The 25,297-nt window shown below is 40.1% G+C and overlaps 2 protein-coding genes across 2 annotated transcripts in view; one reads left to right on the top strand and one right to left on the bottom strand.

Moving 5' to 3' along the window:
- The window catches only part of COL4A2 (collagen type IV alpha 2 chain), a 146,631-nt gene extending 143,085 nt beyond the window's left edge, over positions 1-3,546 (top strand). Inside the window, exon 48 of the mRNA XM_074859288.1 lies at positions 1,887-3,546. Coding sequence (XP_074715389.1) covers positions 1,887-2,141 — 255 coding nt within the window. The 3' untranslated portion in view covers positions 2,142-3,546. The remainder of the gene's footprint in view (positions 1-1,886) is intronic.
- A 5,958-nt stretch (positions 3,547-9,504) lies between these two features.
- Positions 9,505-25,297, bottom strand: part of RAB20 (RAB20, member RAS oncogene family) — a 28,242-nt gene continuing 12,449 nt past the window's right edge. Inside the window, exon 2 of the mRNA XM_074859287.1 lies at positions 9,505-10,571. Coding sequence (XP_074715388.1) covers positions 10,051-10,571 — 521 coding nt within the window. The 3' untranslated portion in view covers positions 9,505-10,050. The remainder of the gene's footprint in view (positions 10,572-25,297) is intronic.

Genomic DNA, 25,297 nt, shown 5'->3' with positions numbered 1-25,297 from the left:
TTTGCTTCTATAAAAAGCCCTGATAGCAATCTCATAGTTACTTCACAAGAATGCCAAGGATTAATTAAATGTTTGCAAAGCCCTTTGTAAACACTGAGCATTGTTAAGAGCGAAGTTGTCACCTTAGCAAGAACATTTTGCAGGACAAAGTCTGCCAGCACCAAGGAACACACAGTGAGAAGAGTTCACACTTTCCCAGCTAGGGTTCAGAGCAAATGAGGTGCTTGGTGTACACATTTTTGCTTCTTAGGCAACTATGGAAAAAGTACAGGACACTTGTAGTTCTCTCGGAGTACATATTGTTTTACTTCCTTGGCCTAAATTTGTCACCTCCTTCCTCTGTGTAAGGTATAGTCATGAAGGGAGTCATCATGGACTGCTGCCCAAACAGCCATGGAAGTCAGGAAGATTGCATGTAGCAACGGCACCCCACTATCATGCATCCTATAAAGGCAGAAGAATAAAAGGCCATGGCCAGTACAAGAAGAGAGAGAGGCATAGAGTTGGAGCTTATACACTGAGTGTAGGAATGCCAGTGCTCCTCCTGAGGTTGTCAAGCAGGTCTGCTCCCAAGCCAGGGCTCAAATAACACGTGCAGTTTTTACTAACTGCTTCCCAGCTCCAACTGCAAAGGCCTCAAAGCTGTAATAGTTTATGCTGCTTACTACCAACTTTGTTCTTGTAGAGGGATGCTAGAACGATTTTGCTCCTGAACTTCATAGCTTAGCAAATCTTGCAAATTTGTAAGACAGCTGGTGGGCTGCAGCTTTGGGGTTTGGGTGGGAGGTTTTGGGGGCAGGGAGATGTTGTTTTGTTATTTTTTTTAAAAAAACAACTATCTAAACCTCAGCAACATGTAACATCAGCCAGAGATCGGAGTCCTTTACTCTGTTAAACTGTTAAAAGGTGGCCACTTCTGTTACTCATTTATACGACCACAGTGGGCCTCTTGCAGCATTAAACCAAGCCAGTTACAGCTTCACTTTTATAGTATGGTGTTTATTAAAACAGGCAGGCAAACATACTCGATGTGCCCAGACTTCTCCCTACATTTACAAAACTATTTAGCAACTTTATTTTCCAGCTGCTTTCTTCTATATTGCAAATTTCTTCAGTTTTTAACAAAAACAGCTTCGCTTAAAAATGAAGCTATACAGTTCCTAAAGGGACAGAGGAAATGCCTGTTTTGTCAGCAGTGCCTTTGATGGAAGAAATGTAACATTGATTGTTATCACAGTATACATCAAAGGTAACAGTGGAGTGGTGTAAAGATGCATGATTTTGGTGTAATTTGCTGTCCAAGAATATGCCATAGAGGGAACTAGTTATTCATATAGAAGCTAATTTTGATTCCACAGTGCTCCTCATATGTGATGCAGAGTAAGACAGACTTCATAATTGGGGAAATTCAAGTTAGATATATGGTGGAAAGTTTTTCTCAGTGAGGGTAATCAAACAGAGGAACAGGTTACCCAGAGAGTTTGTGGAATCTCCATCCTTGGAGTTATTAACAACGTGACAGTGCCCTGGAGCAACCGAGGGCAACTTTGGAGTTGGCCCAGCTTTGAGCAGGGGACTGGCTGATGTGACCTCCAGAGGCCCCTTCCCAACCAAATTGATTCTCCAATTCTCAGACTTCCAACAGGGAAAGTCTTAACTATAGAAAAGATGTTTATCAGAAGAGTTTGAAGTGGCATCAACATATGAGCTAGCTCCTAAAGAACAGCCAAACCGTTAAGCCTTACATAGTTGCAGGACTAGCTGACTCTGCTCTGGAGATAAGAATTAGGAGCAATTCTAGTAGTTTTTCTCTTTTCACATGTTTAAGTTTTTGACAGCACTGTCTGAGGTTGTACTCTGAACGCTGCCCTCCTTGTCTCGTTTAGCACACTGCTGCTGGTGATGAAGGTGGAGGACAGTCGCTGGTTTCTCCTGGGAGCTGCCTGGAAGATTTCAGAGCAACTCCTTTCATTGAATGCAATGGCGCGCGCGGAACCTGTCACTACTTTGCAAATAAATACAGCTTCTGGCTCACTACGATCGACCAGCCCTTCCAAAGCAAGCCCTCAGCAGATACACTCAAGGCAGGACTCATCCGAAGCCATATCAGCAGATGTCAAGTCTGTATGAAAAATTTATAGAAGTCTTCCACAGTATAAGGAACCTGCTTATCATGTAGTTCTTATACAGCGGAACCTTCTATGATGGTTAGATATTTGAATAAATCATGTTGGTGCTTTTTTAACTTATTACCTCAGAAGCTGAATGGAAAGTTAATTTTTAAAAAGTCTGTAAAAGCAAATTAAGTGTAACACAAATTAAGTCTAACACACAAATCTAGTGCTGTGTTCTACTATATAGTATATATACGTTTTTTGCTAGACTAACGTTATGTCATTTGCCAACTGATACAAATACTTGCAGCTTTAAAACACCAAAAAAACTTCAATAATAAATGGTTACCTTGGTCAGACACCCACTACATTTACTTTAAGAGAATATATGTATCTTTTCTATTTACTGTATTTGTCACAACAGTAAACACTAACAGCTACAGTTCTGTAAATTAACACAGGGTGATCAAAGTGCTGAAAACATACTCTGGAAAGTGCTTATGTCCAGCATTGAAACCTAACTTTGATTTTAGTATTTTATGCTTGGGCATTTCAAACACACCCAAAACAATCACCTTTTTATTGTATTTGGTTTTTTTCAAGCCTCACCATGCTTTAGCACTTAACTACTGGCAATAGCAGAGAAGCCCACAGGCCTCCCAAAAATAGTGACCACAAAATGAAAGTCTTCCTATTTTGATTAGGAGACTATTTTACCAGCTTGATGATTTTTTTCTAGATGTACCCCTGGCCAAAGGATCATTTACAAAGGTCTCTTGCTCCACTGTGTTGCACTGCCCACACAGCAGTGGCACAGGGTGGTTTTTGCATTGCAGCTTTTCCCCTCTGAAACCGAGCCACTCATCACAGATTTTAACTGCATACTGTTGGAGCAGCTATCACACATAGAGTTTTGGAGGAGAGCATATTGCTCAATGCCACATGATCTTCAAACACAAAACTTGCAGACCTGCCAGTTGTCTGTCTGAAGGCATGCTGTCCTGGCAGCTGGGGACGTATGACAATGGGATTACCACCATCGCAGCTTGCACACAGCCATCCTTGCAAAACCAAAGGGAAAGGAAGCAAGGCATTTATTTGGCACTATTTTTCTCATAGAGAACCAGGTTATTGCATGCCAGGCTTGATAAATGGACAGAATGGCCAGCTCTTTCCTTCTGTAGAAAGAAGCAATTTAGCCCAAAGTTGTCCCTCACCACTGCAAGAGAGGGAGGAAAAAAATGGATCAGCTGCAAATTTCCTATTTGCATAGTCTGATTATATACCCGAATGCTTAAAACTGAAATCAGATTTTTATAGCAATGACAGCTGATTTTTCAACAGTTCACCTCTCCTGCTTCAGATGCTTCTTGGCTTTTGTAATTACATTCCAACCTCTCTGTATCATAAATAAACCCCTTTTTTTTCTACACCTCTATTTGTTGATGATTTCCATTTTGTAAACAGTGTTTTTTCTATACAATGCATATGGTCTGCTCTGTTGAATTACTTTTTTTGCACCTAAGGAATTAGAAAAGCACTACCAGAAATCTCCTTCCACTGAAATTCAAACTCTTCAACCAGGAATACACTTGTTTATTTCATGGCACTTAAAAAGATCCAAAAACTGCTTGCTTAGCTGAACTACTGAAATAGTATTACATCTGTTGTTAGAAGAATTTAAGCCAATAAATTGCAATGTTGCAGATTAAAGCAATGTATTATTCATGCTCTACAACGTTCAGGAAACCAACATTAACCAAACTTGACAACTGTTACCTCTGCGAAAAATATGAAGTGTAAATTAAGTTAAAGTTCTTAGCTAGCATAGTCTAACCTAGATTAGTTGTACATATAACCAGATATATCCGTAAACAGAGAAATTACCTGAGCTTGAAATGAGCTCTCTGGCCATGCTATAGCTCTGAAAGGCAGCCCCCAAACTACTCACACTAGTATTTGTTTCAGCTAATTAAAATACTTAGAATTGAAAACATGGCAGTCAACATGAGCCAAATCTATTCCACATTTGCTAGTTCTTTTAAATTACACATGACAGTAACAAACACCCAAGAATCAGCAACTTACTTCTTGCAGGTCATGGGATGATCACACAGTTATCACTTGTGATTTTTACAGCATGCAACTCTGGCACTGCAGCACATTCAGTGGTTTAAGAGAATTCAAGTGGAGGTTACACAAAAAATCTGTAAAAAGCAATTATGTCGACAACAACAGCAAAGTATTTGGATTTTCATGGCTAATACATTGCATAATCTTCCTAAGTAGCTAATTTTTTTTGCATGTAAAACTTCAGCAGATAGGTCTTCCTCTGGGTGTTGCTTTGCCTCTTAATTTTCTCTGACTCACATAAGCTGTTCTTAACAAGTTTGTTCAGCACGGTATCAACACGGCATTCAGTTGAACGCACAGGCATGGTGCAGGAAAAAAACAAACCAAGCACAAAACCCCATAAGGTGCCAAGCAGACTTGAACTTCTGTACTTTCTTTGAGTACATCATGTGCTTCAGGTCTGTGTACTCATACCCGTGTTTCTCCAAAGCCTGCGTAATCACTGTTTGAGAGGGGGAAGGAGCTCGTGCATGCAAATGTGGAATACTTGCAGCAGCCAGAGGATTTCACCTGGTGAGCTAACCCAAAGCAAGCATGGAATGGAACTGACTTACTCAAACGGCCCCTGAGCTGCAAGCTTACCTCCTCTCCTATAAAGAAAGGCTGAGAGACTTGAGATTTTTCAGCCTGGAGAAGAGAAGGCTCCAGGGAGACCTTTCTGCAGCATTTCAATATATAAAGGGGGGATTATAAGAAAGACTGAGAGAGACCTTTTACCAAGGCCTCTAGTGACAGGACAAGGGGCAGTGGTTTTAAACTGAAAGAGGGTAGATTTAGATGGGGCAGGAGGACATTTGTTACGATGAGGGTGGTGAGACACTGGAACAGGTTGCCCAGAGAAGTTGTGGATGCCACATCCCTGAAAGCATTCAAGGCCAGGTTGGACGAGGCTTTGAGGAGCCTGATCTAGTTGAAGATGTCCCTGCCCATGGCAGGGGGGTTGGAACTAGGTGATCTTTAAAGGTCCCTTCCAACCCAAACCATTCCATGATTCTGTGATCCCAGAACCCACTTCCAAGAAGTTAAAATGGTTTTATACAGGAAAAACTCAGCTACAGCAAAACAAAACATTCTTTTTACTGGACTATAGTGCTCTAGCCTAGGATGTAAAAAACACAAGTATTGGGTTTTACCAAGTCAAATCTTTTGCTTCAAAGCATGCTGTTTGCTTCCTACACTTTCCTGTTTGAAAACATGTTGGAAGTATAACATGCTGCTTAGCCTGGAGAAGGTAAATGACAATATATTCCCCTTCTGTAGGTAATACCGCATCAGTATATCAGCACAAATACAGTGAAGTCAATATAGAGACATCAGCTGACACCAATTATTTCCTCAGACGGTATCAACCAGATCAGCTGAGTTTGTTCACACCCTATGTGATGGGGCTTGTCCACATGTGCCAGAAACAGAAAATTAGCAAATGACAAGCCGTAAACATGACCCCACAACAGAAGGCATCAGATTGCTGCCAGAAGGGAGGCTGGGGGGGGGGGGGGGGGGGGGGGGGGCACTGCTGATGTGCTGATGGCAGCCCAGTGCAGTCAGCAGCAGCCCCTGTAACTGCGTGGGGACCAGCAGCATCCTCAGGGATGGCTACCTGTGCCCACCAAGGGTGAGCAGGGGCCCAGCCTCGCAGCTGTTGGGGACCAGGCACACATGGGTGCAAGACATGCTGGACAAGGGGAACAAGTAACATCACTGCACTCCATAACACACGAGCAGAGAAGTAAAAACAGGCAGTGGTGCTTCCCACCACAACATGGGCAAGGGCATAACTAAGCCAAAGCGGTGGCTCAGCAGCTCTGCCTGCCCCATAGGCACCCAACGGGTTCAGGCTCCTTTTGTGGCCCTCAGGAGACTCGAAGCCACCTTGGGGTTGTTAGGGGCCAATGGCAACCTCAGTCTTGCACCACCAGCACCTGCGAGGGGCAGGAAGCAGGATGGGGCTTCCCAACCAGGCCAGCACAGATCCTCATCTACTCACCCTGCCATCCCTCCCTCGCCCTCAGGTCACAGCCTGGCCCAGCCATCACCTTGGGCACAGGCAGGCCTGTAGGTCACATTCACCCAGCATGGCCAAAAATAACATCTCTTTTATTTCACTGTTCAAACACTTCACATAATCCTGACAAACATAATGGGGAGAAAGAGGAGGAAAATAAATACTTGTAAAATGAGGTTCCTCTCCCAGGCAAAGCAGGCAGACACCTGGGTCCCCACTTTCACCCACCATCACTAGCCCTGGCAGGGAGGGGTTCCACCTGGCTCCCACAGCACAGCCACAACCGGCCCATCTCCAGGCTGCACTCCGGGGTTAGTAATGGGGAAATAAACCTCAAAGTAATGGAGGAAAACACTTGCTTGCAGCCGGTGGGATGCAGAAGAGCTGGCACGGAACAGGCACATGGCACAGCCACTGTTAATGCAAGACCTAGCGCTGGCCCAGCTTGACTAGCGGCCCAGCCTACAGCTGCTATGCTGAAAGTACATCGGCTGCTAGGCTGTGAGAGGCTATCAAGGCAACAGGAGTTAGAACAAGTGTGCATCGGCACAGTTCCTGTGCTGCCAGTCCCCACCATGCAGCTTCGCTGCTCCTCCCCACCAATAAGCCAAGCTGAATTGTTCCAGTAAAACTGGGGGGCTGAGGGGACAAAAAAAATGCCTTTAGCAGTGCTGGGATATCAGGATACACCTGCAGAAACAGCAGGGAAATTAATTCATGTTAGGACACTTAATAAGCACAAGAGCAGGCCATATTGTATATGCTGTTAAAAAAACAAACCACAACAAAACACTCCCAGCACCACTAAACAGAAAAAAAAATCTGTGCAATTTCAATGTTGAGGGTTGAACTGGGTTCACTAATAATGCTTGCAGATGTGCAGGATTGCTTGCAACCATGTATAGGCACTGCTGCAGCAGATAGAGCATCAACACTGGGTTGTAAAAATAGAGGTCAGCTACAAGAGAGTTTAAATTACTAGTTAAATTTAAAAAAAAAAAAATCCTACATCAAATTCCAGAAACCTTCAAGTTTTGCTTGAAGGTGCAATGTGACTTCAGAAAGTAATAAAGAAATGGGGCTAGCATGCACATTGAGCGATCTGGATCTGCTCCTGATCTCTTATCAATAGCTCCTGTGTATTACTCAGCCTCCCAGGTGATGCTGTGCAACCCCATGATCTCTCCCAGGCTGGCCAGAGTGACAGAATTTCACAGAATCATCCAGGTTGGAAAGGACCTTGAAGATCATCTAGTCCAACTGTTAACCTAACACTGACAGTGTTATGTCAACCCGCCTCTTGAACACCTCCAGGGATGGGGACTCCACCACCTCCCTGGGCAGTCCATTCCAACGCCTAACAATCCATCATAACCCAGTCATTTCTCAAGGCACAATAGCCAGTGACGCTAAAAAGCCATGAATATCATGCTAGACAAGTGTAGCCCTAAGGGCAAAAGTCCAGCATGCAAGATAGGTTCCTGTGTCAGCTCCTTCAGTGAAAACACCAAAGTTGGAGCTTTGGGAAAGACTGTAAGAATTTAAGATCTCACAGGACTCAAATGCTGGTGCAACTGAATTGCAAGTATTTATACCTTAAGAAGTGTTAGATGGTAAATTTACAAATATTTTTCCTGTTCTGTACCTTCTAGGTGTACATATTCCAAAAGCCTGACCTTGCAACCAGTGCACGCTGCAGGTTCGGTTGTCAACAAATGCAGCAAAGCCAATGGTGGACCTCTCACAGATGTGTTGGCAGATTGCTTTGGTCACGAACAAGACTGAGCTTGTAGCCTGTTTCTCTCTTCCCAGTCCCAAAGGAAGACTAGACATTGGCCTTGGAACTTTGTCAATAGCTAGAAGCTTTTTAATAGTATACAGTTTTAAATACCACAGAGCAGGTGCAGTTAAGTCTGACAGACTGGCAGGTGTTAAACTGCAAACCCTCAGCAAATCCAAAAGATGACAACCCTTAATAGGGCATGTAGCAATAGGACAAGGGGTAATGGGTTTAAGCTAAAAGAGGGTAGATGCTAACTAGATACAAGGAAGAAGTTTTTTTACCATGAGGGTGGTGAAACACTGGAACAGGTTGCTCAGAGACATGGTAGATGCCCCCTCCCTGGAAACATTCAAGGCCAGGTTGGACAGGGCTCTGAGCAACCTGATCTAGTTGAAGATGTCCCTGCTTATTGCAGGGAGGTTGGAGTAGATGACCTTTAAAGGTCCCTTCCAACCCAAACTATTCTATGATTCAATGATTAAATGTTCTCTCAAGCCATTCTTCCTCAGTACACATGTACTGTGCATAAACTTGAAAGCAGAAAATAAAGCTATTATTCTGCAGCAAGTTGCTCAAGAGGACATACTTTTGAAAGAAAAAAGTTTTAAATATACTTAATAATAATTTGATTAATTATTCATTTAGAAATTGTTTCTCTATGTACTAAACAACTATGGTTTGGGTGGGACAGAGAAAGGCAATGACAAAGCGTAAGAACAACCAACCTTTTAGTTTTAGAAATTTATGCCAGAAACATCCATAGGAAGATGAAGGAGATCCCACACAACAATTTGAAGAACTGGAAATATGTGAGCTGCATCTTTGCACTTTTTTATTTTGCTTTTGGGAGGGTTGGGGGGGGGGGGGGGGGGCATTTGTTTTGTTTTTAAACTAGCAGTTCTTCACTTTGGTTACAGTGTCAGTACAAGCTCCTGGGTCACTGCATGCATTCTTTGTAGCCGAGAGGGTTGGGAAACTCAGTATTGAGAATTAGCCTCTCCTTTTTACTGCAGTCAGGAGAGAAACCACATACCTCATTAGTGCTCCTTCATGTGCCTTTCTACTCCACAAAAGGCAGTTTCTCTTTCCTTCCTCCTGCATTAGCCAGTTTCACATCAGAAAACACCAGTCCTCACTTCCCTGCAGGTAGATGGCAATGTCATGCATAGCTGCTAAAAATCAAAGCTGCAGCTTTGTCTGGGCACAACTAAGGAGGAGTTGGGAGACAGAACACAGGTGTTCAACACTGTGGTATCCTATAGGCACCATAAAGAGGTCTACAAAATGCAGACAAAATAGAAAACTGCTTCCTTCCAAAAAAACCATTTGCTATCCACATTAAAAAGAATTACAAGAGAAAAATGAAAGAAAAGACTTCCTCCTACAACTTGCAATTAGAGCAGCAAGAGATGTGCTGCATGAAAGCCCACTATGGAAGGAGAATTCACATTAATAAGTCTCCAAATGAATAGCATGTATCCACAGTGATTTTAATAGTTCAGCTTCTGAATCTTACACTGTCATATCTGACATAAAAAGATCGTAATTGATTTATTAGCTACAAATATAAATTATACCTGGATTATTTTTTTTCTTAAGAATAAAAAAGTACTGTGTTCAATCTTCCAAAGTCAGAATCTCAAGGGGAAAGATGATAATCATATGAAAGCTGTCAAGAGTACACAAACAGATCATTTACATGCAACATGAAATGGTGAGTTATTAAAAATCAGACTCTTTCAAAACTGTTCAAATGATTGTCGCTACCAATTGTACTAACACACCATTTGTCTTCAAAGTCAACATCTTCCTCCATAATTTCACTCACATTCCCGTTTTCATACACAGAGCTTCCCAAAAACCTTTAATGGTCAAGAGATTTGTTTTTTTTCACATACACCATTTTAGTCTATTTATTCTTTGCCTTTTCCTTTCTGGTGAACTGCAAGCACTTGCTACTTCTCAGTTTGCTGGAGCAAACAATCTCTCCCCTTTTCTTATGTCATGTTAATGGTTCAGGCACAACAACCAGATTTTGTCCTTTTTGCTGGCTTGTAGTCTGTAATATCTACAGTTTGCGGTGGCCCCTCAGCTTTCTGCCGTACAATTATTGGAACCACCATCTCAAACACAGTTTCAAAGAGGTAGTCCACCTTGTATCCTGTTTTTGCACTCGTCTCAAAGCACATTTTCTCAGCTGCTGGAACATCCTTCTCATCTAGCATTTTATATTTCACTATCTTTTTATAGAGCGCAATCGCATCCTCTGCACGGACTTGTTTTCGCACCTTCGAGCTACAGCTGGCAACAGACTTCTCAGGTCTATTTTCATCCGGTGGTAAAGCACAGTCATCAGTGAGGTCAACTTTATTTCCAACAATAGCAAAAATGCAGTCAGCACTCGCACTGTCCGTCAGTGCCAAGAATCTTTCTTCCAGCTCTGTCAGGCTTTGGAGGCTGTTCACATCATACGTGAGGATCACAGCAGCTGCTCCTCTGCAGTACATAGACCCGAGGCCATGAAACTGCTCCCGTCCTGGCAAAGGTTTAAACAAAACAAAAAGTTAGTGTGCTGGAAGCTACATTATTAACTGAGTAAAAGTTTAAGGAATTTTAAGCCAATTTCAAAAGTTTGGATGGAGCAGTGAAGGTAAAAATGTGTTATTGAGCATTTTCAGTTTTTTCCTTCTGCTTTTCCTTAAGAGTGCAACAGTGCCACAGAACAGCTCAGCTCACCGCTTGCTTAATTTCAGAGCAGGGAATCTGTAAAATCAAGTGAGCAAACAGGTGTGATACACCATTCACAGTTGCAGAAAGCAAAAAAAACCTTTGGTTTTTTTATTAATCCACATACTAATTTATGTCACATTAACAACTACCGTGCTTGCATCCACAGATGGCCCATTCCACCTATTTAACCATTTATAAACAAAAAGTAAGTTCTACTGTTTCAAATTCTACTAGAACTTATTACTCCTATAAATTCAATACACACTTTCAAGTACATCCAGTTCAGAAATCTGGATCAAAGTCAGTAACCCACTTCTTCCTAGATTTTGAAGGATTTTGTAAGCAATTTAGTCCTATGCTACATGCCCACAATTCTCAGTGACATTGGCTTTACAGGAAAAGACTTGTTGTCTTTAATGCTGCCATATATAGCCTGTGTTGATATACATCTGTCCCACAAGTACTCACACTTTTTTTTTTAGAGTGTTAAACACACACAATATAGAGAACCCTAACCACAAGAGTAATTTATCTTTTAAGTTGCCCTGACCATCACTCAATAACCAACGGTTAATAACAAAACAATTCTTCCTCCTCATCATTCAGTGAGTATCCACCAGCACTTTCAGGTAAGCCTTCATGGTCTCCTTCAAATTCAATTCTCGGAAGACAAAATTGACTCTCCTTTAACTTAGGAAAGCAAACAGTGTTCTTCAGTAGTTGCACAGGGACTAAGGGAAAAGAAGCAGAAGACAGACAAATACTGGTTTTCTTTCCTATGAAGAACTGCAACTTTCCCCAAATATCTGCTACGTGTAGAATTTGCTGTAGCACAGTCAATTTACTCCCCAAAACTCGATCAAGAAAAAGATAAAGCACACTAGATTTCAACCAGCCATCAGAGTCAGCCTTAGGTCATTACAGAAGAGAAGTATGATGAACAAAGGGGGGGGGTCAACTATACTCTTCTGAACATTTAAGAATCATCATCATTTTTCAACTCTTTTCATACAGTCTCTTTGCACAGAGCCTCCATCTATAGAAAATCTGGAAGTGATCTGGTTATATTCATTTTCTGCACAAAGGTACTGGCCACCATGAGTTACAGCATCACGAAATCCTTGTAAATGACTGTGGAATAGGAAACACAGAAGAAATTCATGCTGAAAAACACAGGTCAGCGTATATTGGGAAAACACATCTGCACATGAACATGCACACTATGAAAGTAACTTAGAGACTATCTCCAGTCAGGAATAGAACTTAAAATAGATCTTTGAGTCACTGTAGTAAGTCCTTTGACAAACTTCAGGACTCTACTCCATGGTGGCCAGAAGAGAGACAAAGTGTTTGTTATCAGTAAAACAAAACTGGGAAACGTCAGTCTAGAACATGAAGTCCAAAGCTCACCACACCTTTAACACCAAGTTAAATTCTGGGAGCAAAATAAATAGATTTGAAAAGGTGCAGAGGTATAAAAGGAAGCTGGTGAGGATGCTCAGAAGTATGCAAAACTTTTGCATGAGGAAAAATTGTGGGATCTCTCAGGTTGGTGAATGATTGAAAAAAGGGGTATAAACAGATGTCTATAAATTCAGGCCTAATACTGAGAAAGTAACCCAGGAACAACTATTTACTCTTTTTCATAACACAGAAAATGAGGATTTCACATAAAAACATCACGTTTAGTTTAAATACTTTCCTGCACAGTGAATAATTGGCAAGAAGTGTTACATGACATTGCAGAGGTCAAAAGTTTAATGAATGGAGTTCAGAAAAGCATGAGGTGAAGTTTATGGAGAATTGCTTCTGTGCAATTCTGTATAACCTCCGATCTGTTTTCCCCCAGCAAAAGAAATTCTTTAACCAATGATCTGGTAAGTAGGAAAAAAGGAGAAAAAAAAGGAGAAAAAAAAAAAGAATAGGTATGCCCTTGTTTAGGTATGCCAGGTAAGACCAAGGGAGACTGGGATATATAGGGGAGGGAGGAGGTCAGTGCTTTTACACTTTTTCCTCCAATCTCATGTTCAAAGTTGTGTTTTCAGTCGCAATGCAACTGAGCCTTTAAGTCTCCAATTTTTCAGTAGAAGTTTGTGCTGTGACCTACTTTGTTTTCATCCGAACCCTGATTATACTGTGGTCTGGAAGCCACAATGGAACATATATCCTCCCCCGTTCCCCCACTTCAGATGTCTAAACCACAAAATCCAGCCCCCAGAATCATTGGCTACAGCAACCAAGTACTAGAACAATACTATTACTTGTTTTATGGAATTTTTATGCTGATCTAATCTTGCATAGCATAATATAAACCATGACACTGTTACACTCCAACTACAAACTGGCTACTTCTACAACTAATATACTGTTGAAAAGGGGAAAGAAACAGTAAGAAGAATTTACCTTGCATAAGGGATTAATTAAATCAGAGGAATTATGGATAGTCTCTCTCGCTCACCCACACAGCACAATCTACACGCAGAAAAAATGCATAATTTATTTTTGCAGAGCAGTTTCCTTGTACAGACCATTTCCAGCACTTAAGGGCTGGAACAACCCTAGATGTGGAAAAAACCCTAAAACTACAACAGTTATTTAAACTAATATCTTATCTGTCCCCAAGTTGTCAGGCAAAAATAGTATCAGACATTACAGTGAAAAACTTAATGCGTGAAAACAGCCACCCCCTTCTTACAGCAGTTACTTCTTTCTCTGGACCCATCTGGTCCCAATCCAGCCACGCACCTTTTTACACAATTAGCTAAATTAAACAGTAAACCCTGAATCCAAAATTAAACAATTTCACCCTTTCCAAAAATAAAGGTAACAGGGAAGAGTGCCAGAACTATAATTTACAATCAAAAGAACTGCAAGAACCACCAAATCAACTACAAAGACACAACATTAGGGAAATTTCTTAACACCAAGCGACGAAAACTAATTTCCATTTTTCATTTCATCTTTATATTTTGCTTTATTTACAGCAGTTCAACAACCCTGTGGCCATATCACTACCTGCAACAGTATTAGCTTTTCAGAGGCTCTTCCAGCAAGTATACGAAACCCTGCTGGAGACGAGACCACTCAGGAGCAGTGCAGCCACCAAGCGTTTTCAAAGTCCTGTGATGGTTGTCATAAAAAAAAAAAAAAAAAAAATCTAAGAATTTTGAGCCAAATGGACCTCAGTACCATAAAGTTACTAAGAAACCCAAGGGAGAAAGAAGGGAAAAGTAAACCTTGCAAGAGGCCAGCCTGATAAAAAAAGCAAGACTAGATTTAAAGTGTGCCGAGACTTGAACTTAAGGCCTAGGCTTTAGGAAGGCAGCAGCCCACATGAATGCTTTCTCTGGATGGGACCACAGCCTGACTGAGCATCCCCTTCCTTTCCCAGCTGTGGGATCCACTGACCACAGCAGCAGTAGCCACTGCCCAAATCTCCTTCTTGGAGGTCTCCTTCTGCCTGCCATCCCTGAGGGTAGTATCCAAAGTAGCATGTGAAGTTACTGTTGATGTTTATGAGAGCAAATGATTTCCTCCAGACAGATTTGAATGTTCCTTCCCTACCACCTCTTCAAAGGCTTCACCACAGCTTCTTAAGTAGCAGAACTTCCCACACACACACTCCTTCAAGAAATCCTCTACCTGAAGAACAAGTTTTAAATCTCTCTGTGTTGGGCACGTACAAGAATGCAAAACAGACTGTTACTTTAGGTCTTGAGGGAATAAAACACCACAAATACTGAAGAGCTAAAAAGGCCTTCCAGAAAGTACTGAAAAAAGTACTGTCGTTAGGCTGATACCAAGTCTGAACACAGTCCTAAATTCTGAGTTCCTAACGTAAATATGTAGTGTGGAAAAGTACACAAGATGAGCAATAGAAGCACACTAACATTGCATTAAAAACGAACAAGAGTGCAAAATTGTCCAGAAAGTTCTCAGTCCGTACACCAGGTATCTTCCAAGGATTTTAAAATTGATTAAAAATCAATTTAAACAGGATTGTAATCTGAACAGTAGAGAGAAATTAACACAAACAGAAGGTATCACCTCAGTTTTGCCTTTCAAATTCTCTTTCTCCTTTATAAGAGAGTCTGAACTTGAGTGTACACGAAGAGAGATAGGAACTGTGCCCTAAGGAAACAGCCAAAACAGGAAAGAAAAGAGAAAGTATGACACCCATGACAGCACAGAAATCAGTATTAGAAAGAAATGAGAGTTGAGGATTCAGCTGCAGTGGATGAAGGTTCAAAGGGTGACCCTGATGCTCCTGAGTTACCTCAGCAGGAGCATCCACATGATCACAAGAGTAGACAAAGCAGCTCCTTTTTAAGGAACAGTATTTCATTCTATTTGCAGACAAAGCAGTAAAGCTGTGACCCTTTCAAGGGCATTAGGGGAAACAATTTTGCTAGGAACTGAGATTCCTGTTTGTGCACGTATACCAAGATATATACTGACTATCAAAGAACAAACAATAAAGGTCCCTGAAGGTTTCAGGAAAATTCCCCTGCCCACATGTGAGTCAGGCTGTAAAGTTTTGACACTGATGAAGTCAGAATTCTTCATTACCTTGTTCAAGATTGGCATTTATTTCTTCTAGGTGGCTTTATCACATTTCCCTTGAAGTAAGGGAGCTTTATTAAGAACCAGACTATGCTTGTGGTTACTTGGGGATAAAAATAAAGCTCTCCATCCCAAAGGATTAACATGGAGGACAGAAGTAGGAATTAGTGGAAACAAACGAGTCAGAAGGCACTGGAGAACTCAAATTTTACATATCCCGAAGCAGTCTCAATACATGATTTTTTGATCCATTAGAAAAATGCCACCATTTGTTTTTTCTCCAAGACAAAATTCCCCAAAGAATAAAAGCCTCTGGGAGGGGGAAAAAAAAAAAAACAAAACCAACCCAAACGCAAAAAAACCCCAACCACCAAAACAATTACATTTGAGCAACTAGAAAATTCATTTAAGCTCCACCTTCACCTAGTATTATACATTCACAATGCTACATTATAGAATACACTTGTATATACTGAAGTTTCAGAACGCAACAGACCTCTAGCTCTACTAAAAATCAAGATGACATTTACTTTGTTTATACTCATTACTTAGATATGAATCAACATTCAAGGTATGAACTGTGCCCTATTTCAGGAGCTTCCATTTAAGCTATTAAAATTAGATAAGGATGTCTTGGCCAAAGCAGAACATAATATAAACATAGGAAAGTACTGATCTTAATACCCAAGGGGCTTCACTTTCATGTTTTAAAGTAGAAAGAACTACACATGGAAGAAGAAAGTAACAGCCACATGGGTTAAGGGAACAATGAACAAAGGAAAATTCTTTAATATAGCTCTCCAAAGAAACACCAGCAGTCAGTCAAGAAAGCGGGCTCAATGTAATATATGACTGGGACAAGCTTCTAAATACAACTTACTCTCAATTGCTGAGTCAAGTAACTTTATCTCATAATAAAAGAAGATTTAAAATGGAAAAGAGACCATCTCTTTCCTTAAATCTATGTATTTTTGACTTAATGAACAAATACTTTTGAGTTCTGAAGGAGTCTGAAATTCCCAAGACCGTGCAAACATCCCCGCTCTACAAATATGCATCAGTTTGGGCTTGCAAAACTCCTGCAAAACTGCAGCTCCGTGTGAGGAAGAAAACCATGTGAACAGGAGCAATTATTCACTTTCACTTAGGCAAGGTGAGAAATTGCAACCAAACTGAGCCCTGTCCTTCAGTGAGCTTTAATTATCATACTAGAAATATCACACCCCCACTAACAAATGTTTCACTTGGACACAAAAATTCATGGCTAGAAAGACTAGAACTTAACCACTGCATAATCATTACCTATTACTTACTTAAATCCCCTCACATCTGGTCTTAGAAAATGGGGGTTATTCAAAAACACTTTTACAGTAAATTGAAACAATTAACACAACTTCAGTCTGTAAAGCATTTTCCTTTTCACTCCCATTTAAAACAAAATACATATAAGTACCATCATGTTGCACATGTGGTTCCTCCTTCTCACCAACATGCACACATTCCATATCACACATTATTCACAAGCTGATGTCCAAAGTTATTAAGATCCAAGCCTGACAGCATTTAGGTGTTTATACTGCTTTTTTTATATAGATAAAGGAAATATACTGCACAAACTCTTCTCTTCCTCCCCTAGAGGCTGGCATTCAGGAAGGCAAATGTGCTCAGGACGTTTGTTTCAAGTGCTACAAATATCTTCCCGTAACAAAAGATCACAATAGTCAAACAGAGGCAAGTCCCCGATTCAAATGAAGCAATGATGTATTTGAACTGTCTGCCACAGGTGAGAAGGCCTTATGAACCATGAACAGTGAAGCAGAAGATGCCTTCCAATACATTTAACTCAATAACGTTTGAATAAAAGGCAGATCTCAAGAGTTCAGTGTGCTGTTATACAGGAAGAATGTACCGTTATTTTCCTGATCTGGAACTGGCATTACATTATATCACTATAATCTAGCCCCTATTGAAGTCACATACAGAAATCTTATACAATCTACTGGCCGATTATAGAAGTCTGCCAAATATTTTAATATTTCATTTAATAGATCTGATTTTGTCTGAACAGCTTGATATCCAACTAGTTATCTAACTGGAAGCAGAGAGAGTTTTTGATGAAACGGGAAATGCCTTGGCACTATAATCCCAAATTTATGAGCTATGGTACCACAGTATGGCTTTTATCCTGAGAGATTAAGCTGTACCCTTCTGTGTAAATAAAAATATTAAAGAAAGTTTGGGGTTTTTTTTTTTTAGAAGTCTACTAAACTACCATCAGTGATCCAGCAGTGTCTGGGATAAAACATATCCCAAAATATATGTAAACTGTGTTATTAGAAAACTTAAAATTTTGGTAGGAATCAAAAATGAGGAAAAATACACAGCAATTAATAACTGAAAGGCTATTTGAAAGGACTAATTCTTAAACAGAATTTTTAAAGAGAAGATAAATCTTATCTTTTATCTTTGGAGGATAACCACTTGTCTCCTGCAAACTTATGCAGGAATATTTATCAGATATTAATATATTCTACATGGAATAAGAGGAGAAGCTACAATAGTATTCAAGAAAAACTGGATGAGATGATTAGCATTATCAAGCATCAAGGCCTATTACCGGGGATTTTTCCTCCAATGTAACATGCAAAGGAAAAAATAAAACTCATCCTTTATTTCCATTCGTTCACATAACAAAACCAACAGCCTTTTGGGCATTTAAATCAGCTGTTAACATTCTGCCAAGAGATGGGGACTACCCCCTGGAAGGCTAGTCCGCAGACCAGCAACTACCAGTATGCCTTAAGAAAAGGAACTCACTGTTACTTCCCCTGCTTTAGTTAAGGGCACTAAAAATACAAACCATGTATTTCTATCCACTACTACATTTCACAAAAAAAAAAACAAAAAAACACACAGATATGGAAAGCAGGACAAAGATGGAAAAAGAGTACGTTTTTAAAGAGCATAAAGACAAATTACAGAGGAAAAAAACCCTGTATCCTGTATGAGGTTTTGCTCTTTTTGCTTGTTCCAATACAAAGGCAGCATACTAATTCAATTTTTTGACTTGTAATCACCACCATTATGCCTGGGAAAGGAATCAATTCAGAATCTTTACAAACAACAAGAATCACTAGAAGACATCTGAAATAAAGAAAAAGGCAGCGTTTACTTACTGGAAATGAAAATTCCACTACACTTGATACCTAAGAATAGTAATATATTTAATGAAAAAAGCTATACCCAGTTTTCTTTTAGCCTACTTCTTCCCCCTCCCCTTTAAATATAATAACTAAACTAAAAATAACTGATATACCATATAAGGTTTGCAGGACATGTTTCAGCAGGGACCAACAAATGTTGCAACAAAAAAAGATTTTGCCCTAAAATTCTAGCCGCTTCACCTACCTCCTGAAAGATAAGCCTTCCCTGAAAAGGATTAATAACTTTGCTAATAGTAATGCTTTCTATGTTTCTTTACAGATTCAAGCTTATTCCTAGTTTACAGCTTTTCAAAAGGAGAATCACCTTAAAAGCCAGCTAAAATAAATGATAGCAGCAGCTATTATTAATTTGCTTCTCCTTTTATGGTTTTCATCAGTAAATAGCGCTCATAATTCTATTTTGGTTGTGTTTCCTTTTTTTCTTTTTTGCTATATACACCCAGAATGATTATAGCACAATCCATTCAAGACAGCCGTGACCAACTGGGAGAACAACCTCCATGCCCCCATCCTTTCCAAAACGGCTCTCCCTCCTCAAACTTGAACTATACCAATAGGTCAAGCAGTTTCAACAGACTCTTTAATCGCTATTAAAACACCAATTCAATTAGCATTCCACAAGTGATAATCTGGCACAATTCACATAAAACAATTCTTCCAAAGAAATTCACTTAAATGGGCCTTTTATTGTTAGAACAAATAGCACGCTGAGAAGTTACGCAAGAATAATGTCAGAGTGGTGTACTGCGCATCACATGTCAAACTCAGTAAGACGTGGTTAATGATCTACAGGATCATCCAAGCTTTATCTGAAAAAGATGACTTGTTGCAATATGTTTTTCTTCAGCAAAAGGGCACACACAAAAAATCTGTTTAATAAAAGCGTCGAAACAGAAAATAATGGGAATTTTTGCTATACGGTTAGTTTTATTTCATATCCTCCAACAAGGTTATCTTTCTAGACATGTGCTGGTAGAAGCTCCAAAATAAATATCTAGTCACAACATTTTTCCAATGTGCTGAAGAAATGATTCATGAGTCATACAGCCTTAACTCACAGCACGCCTTTTAAAGAACCCACAACTGAAAGAGGGGTGAAAGTCTGCTGTGGTTTTCTGACAGTTAACAGTGTGATAGTTTATGGACAAATGTGCTTGTAAGTAAAACCTTCACTTTCTAAAGGCAGCTAAACTAAAAGCAGATGCCTAGCAGTTTATGCTGGTACTGATCAATCTGTTGTTACATCCTGCAGAGCATGCCAAGTCACAGAGGTATCCAAAAAAGCAGATTATTGCAGATGAAACCCTCTCACCCACATCTTAACTATAATAAACATCCCTCAGTCATCTTGTCAAATCCTGTATTACTCAATCATGAACTAGTTTAAATATTCCCAGGAACTTTTTTAATCCAGCCCTGAAGAGTAGTTTGTCAGTTTTCATTCCCTAACTGGCAGCAAAGACTTCCATTACTGGTTGCCAAAGCCAGACCCATCAGACACACTCAGGGGAAAGAGATCCTAAGTTATCATGGAAGAGAAGAAAAAGAACAAAAGAAAAAAATTCATAGAGCAAGGCCAGAAATCAAGTGTAATCCTCATTTGTGTCTGATCTCCTGCATAATAAAGATGATACAATTTCACTCGGCCATCACCTTCTGACTGAGGAATTTGTTTAATATAAAGCAGCCAAAGAAAGAGAAGTTAATATCCCACAAATTATCTTGCTGTATTTCAGCTTTCAGACTCTGAATTTTGATATACTTTCACCTTCACGAAGTACCCTCTTCAAAAAACAAACAAAAAAACCCAAACCCCAAACCCACCACATTCCCCAAAACCCAGAAAAACTCCACACTCCTCCCTAAGAAGTATTCCTGTATGACTCAACCTCCTTGTTAGGTCAGAGAAATCAACATTTTTTCATATTCAGGCTCTTTGCCTCTGGCAGATTCCTCTAAATCATTAACCATACCTGTAACTCTTTTCTCCAATCTTTCCATATTACTCTACAACCTAGACTGTAAAAAAGAGTCTTACTGAAGCTATGAGGTTACTTAAACTCTTCACTACTTTCATCCCTCCCTACACTTGGTACACTTTTCAGAATAGCTCACGGGCTCTGGGACACCATGAGGTACCAAGAGCTCAGTCTGTCATCTGCTACCAACTCAATGGACCTTGCAAAGTACATATTGTTACCCAGTCGAATCTAGTTTAACCTGTTACCAGCACTCCGTACCATTACTCTCTCTTCATTTGCAGCCTTACTCGCTTAGTCTGCATATTTGTAGCTGCAATCATCTTTTTATAAAGAGACTTATAAACTGAGGGTCTTTGGACTAAAGGCACAGTCATGGTATCTATAACCAGCAGTATCTTCACCAGATAAAGGAGCTGCACAACTCCTGGATAGAGGAGAAGAAATAGAGAAGATCCCCATTATCCACAAGACTTAGCCCATGAACTCATTTCAGCTTTTCTGGCACAAAGGGTTACCTGGAATCTGTTATGTTGCATAAATACAAAGCTATTTTTCTTGCTAGCAAGAATAAATCAGAACTTACCATTCTAATAATGAAATTAAGTCTGAGCTCCTAAACTCACAAGAATTTTAATTTCAAAATCAAATTTCCCATAGAAACACCACCAATATGCTTTCTATACAAAGTTTTAAATTTAATCCTATTATGCCTAGTAACACAAAGCATTACATAGAAAAAAGCTCCTAATCACACTACCTAGCATGTTTTTTGCAAACAAAACCCTTGGCTAGACCTGAAAAAAAAAAAAAAAACAAGCAAACAAAAACCTATTTGTACCTACAGATCCCATTGACACCTCTACAATCCTGAATAACTTTTTCATTTAGCTAGATAAGACTTTGCAAACCACCCATTTTATTTAGTTCTCTTGATGTACTGTGTTTACTTTTAAGATAAGGAAATAACCCCAGAAGCTTCAAGCAGTTCACATATTTTCAGATGTCTGGAAGGGTAGTGCCTTGTAAAAGATGAACAGAATTGACCTTAGCGCCACCAGTCCAGCAAGAGTATCTTGAGTGCATCTGCAACACAAACTGAAAAAAATTACACTGGTATTTATCTATTTCCTTCTGAAACCTCACAGTTGTGTAGGAAGATGTTTTATCTAAACACTGAAGTCTGGCAAAAGAAATGAGGGCATGCCAGATTTAGGGGACATTATCATCCTGTCTACAAGCAAATGCTCCACCAGAACTCCAGCTGAAATCTAGCATCAGCACCATCTCTACTGAAAAGAAAACATGTCAGGGTGCTTGAGAGTTAAATTTATGAAGCTCCTGTATGCCTGTACTGAGAGCAGGCATGCAAGGGTAAATTTAGAAATTTAAATCTGAGTAAGTAAAATGTAAGCAAATTGTAAGCATCAATGTAAAATTCTTCTGAAGCTTTGTATTTAAAAGACAATTTTAAACTGCTACTTAAAAAGAAGTGGTTATTTGGCAGATGACCTTCTTAAGGAAAGATATGATTGGAAGCAAACCCTGAGGGGGAAAAAAAAAAAAAAAACAACCAACCCTTCGGATTTACTTTGGAAGAGTTCTGCGGGAAGCAACTGCACTAAACACTTAAGCAGAGCTTGAGAGTCAAATACTGCTCAGCGGCAGGTAACAAAGAGGCCAGTTACAGGACAGGGCAGTAAAACAAGGTCGCCTGCTGAGGCACTTGCTTCTGGATTGTGCAGGAAGCCTTTCGGTTATAACGCCCACTGGAACGCCAATCCATCTCCTCAAAGAGGGATCTCAAAGAATTAAGTGCCTCCTAGAGAAAAGCAATTCATTTTCCACAGGACGAGTTCTGAAAGCAGCTGTTTTTTCTTTCCAGTGCCTGAAAACTGATACTTTTTCCTTAGACCTCCTTTCCACAAGGGAACAGGCATTGCAGAAGAGCCCACTCCTCTACGCAATTGCTAAGTAGAGACTGTTACCAGGTCCTTATCTTCAGAGTCACTCAGAAAGGAGATCTTCAAAGCCCACACTCCCTGCCAAAGTTTGCTCTTCAAACTGAGAAGCAGCTCCTTGACTCAGGCAGGAATGCATGGCCAGGTGTATTTTAGCACAGTTCAACCAGCAGTGCAGGGCTGGGAGGTCACTCCACACATACTGGATGTTTTATATCACTCAATAAGGAACTGGCAAGTTTAACTTGGCTTCCAATTCACCTAAGCAAACACTGATACAGGTGTGTGATTTTAAAAACTAAATCCAGAGATGGATAGGGTTAATTGAGATTGCTCTCCTAAATGTATCTCAATAAGCACTCTGAAATGCTACCAACTCCTTAGGCATTCCTGCCAGGTCTCAGAAAAGTTAGCAAGTCAGCATCTGCCCGCTCCCTCACAGACAAGAAATGCTTCCTGTTTTTCTTAATTTTTATTCCTGTTTTAAGTTTACTTAAGTTTTCCAACTTCTGCATCAGATACTTTGCTTTTGCCTTAGATATCTCTTTACAACTTTAAAAAAAAAAAATAATCAAAGTTCCCCATAAGATTTTTTGCAGAAGGGTAACTACATACATACCAAGACCATCAATACAATATACCATACCATTTTTTGAGTGAGGAAATACCATTAACTTAATAAACATCTTAATTAAGGACAGTGACATTTTAGAGAAGAAAAATAGTTCACTGTTACTAATTGCAGTTCCTCTTTGGATTAAGTTTTGTATCCAAACATAAATCAAATTAAATGATCTAATCTATCAGAAACATTCTTTTTCCATATTACCACTTTAACCCCAAACACACCATAGGTATTTCTGCCTCCTGACTGTGAAGTCTTCAAATCCCTTCTTCCCAAGTATATGAAACCAAATCACCAACGTGCAGCTATAAACTATTTTGTGCATACCCACCCAAAGAGAGTCATACAACAACACACTTAAGTTAGCTTTCTCTTTCACAGACCCACAGGAGAGCTTCGCTTACAAGAATGCTAGCTATAGCAGGACCGATTTTCCATCAGCCCCACTTCAACGACATCCTGTTGTCAATATTTAGGAAACATTACCAGAGCCCAGCGCTGCCCCTTCCACAGCGCTCCTCTTCAAGGCTGTCCCAGGACACTGGTCAGGGGGTTTTAAGACACTGCAAGAAGTTCAGTCTTCAGGCATCTCCAGGATGCTTTCACCACATCACTAGGGCACCAGAAGCAACAGCTTTTTAGCCTTCAGTAATCAGCCTGGAAGACTTTGAGGACAACCTGGTCATGTATCTGGGAATGCACCTTCCCACCCTTCCCCACAGCCAGAGACCATCCTCTTCTCCCACAGCAGCGGCACGGCTTTGTTCAGTACAGGCACTGGGGCCCTACAATATAGAGATAGGGTCCCAAGTATATTGGCCATGATTTCTTTTGTAGATAAAATTAATTACTAAGCCCATATGTAGACAGTACCTCAAGCACTATTTCCATAAATCTTTTATCCTACTACTACCTTTCTAGGTTGATTAGGAGTAGATGACAGGAAGAGGAGGACTAGAAATACTTCCAAATGACCTAGCTTCTACAAATCAGAAGTTAGTGCAAGAAAGCAGCTGAATACTGTAGTCATCACTGTTCACCACCGGAAAGAAAAGTGTCTACAGATCACAACATTCATGTTCTGAAAAACAGAGACTAGGTTTCACAAAAAAGAATTTAAGAGCTGGCAGGTTGTCTTGTCAGAAGTGACCTTCTGTGTCACATGTTTCAAAAATGAGAAATTATTCTTGCACGCATAATGAATAGCAGAGTTGTCTGAAACACCTTAGGAAGCTACAGTTATCAGATCAATAGCAGGCATGCACAGATGGTCTGCGCCAGCAGATAAGTATCTCTTATTTAAGGTCAAACTACCCCTGGTGACGTGAAACTCAGCTGTAGCAGATAACTACATGCTAGCTCCTGTTTTGTAATACTGAGTGACTCTTAAACCAGCCTTCACTAGCAATTTGAAAAATATTTAAACCTTGCTAAATAGGGGTAGAAGGCCATGGGTTCTTTCAAACTAGAAAAAAAACAGTGTATTTTTCATTCAAAGAGAAACTCACATTAGTAACATGGGATACAAACGTAGGCCTACTCAACAGACAGATACTTCTACGATTTGTTTCAATGTCAGTTCATTTATAGGCAGGTTCTCAAATAAGAACACATGCAATTCATTCACATATAATTTATCCTTGAGAAAATTGCAGAGGCTTCTACTCCTTACCAACCACCACCAGTTTCTATTCAGCTGAAGTGGTCTTCACTGAGTGCTTCTAGATAGTTGTGATTTGTCAAAAGCGGAAGGAAGTTCTGGTGATCCGGTGGGCTGTCTTCAGCAAATACCCAAAGTGGGAGACCGTGCTAGACATACAGCTGCTGCTGGGCTTTTACAGGAATGTACTTAAACTTGTTGACCTCATTCAGATAATTTTATCACAGGACGGGTTGGCTTGTGTTTTCAGAACTTGCTCTGGCTAAGATGAACGAACACATGGCTTTTACGTTTCCAGCACCACTTCTCCCTTTTAATTCCAATTCTGGCTTCTCTGCCTACAATCTTAAAAGCATATTCAGTATTCACCGTTTAGAGGCATTAATTTCAGGATTAAAGAAATTAAAACCACGAAACAGGCATGGTGAAAAATCAATCTCGTCTCATCAATGTTCGCCAACCTGGCACAAAGAGAATACCACTAAAAAGCATGAACAACTCAGTTCTGAACTTTCTATAC

The sequence above is a fragment of the Strix uralensis genome, chromosome 2 (assembly GCF_047716275.1).
Source record: "Strix uralensis isolate ZFMK-TIS-50842 chromosome 2, bStrUra1, whole genome shotgun sequence".
Classification (NCBI taxonomy): Eukaryota; Metazoa; Chordata; class Aves; order Strigiformes; family Strigidae; genus Strix; species Strix uralensis.
Note: the sequence above shows the minus strand (reverse complement) of the source record. Positions and strands in the feature narration are given on the sequence as shown.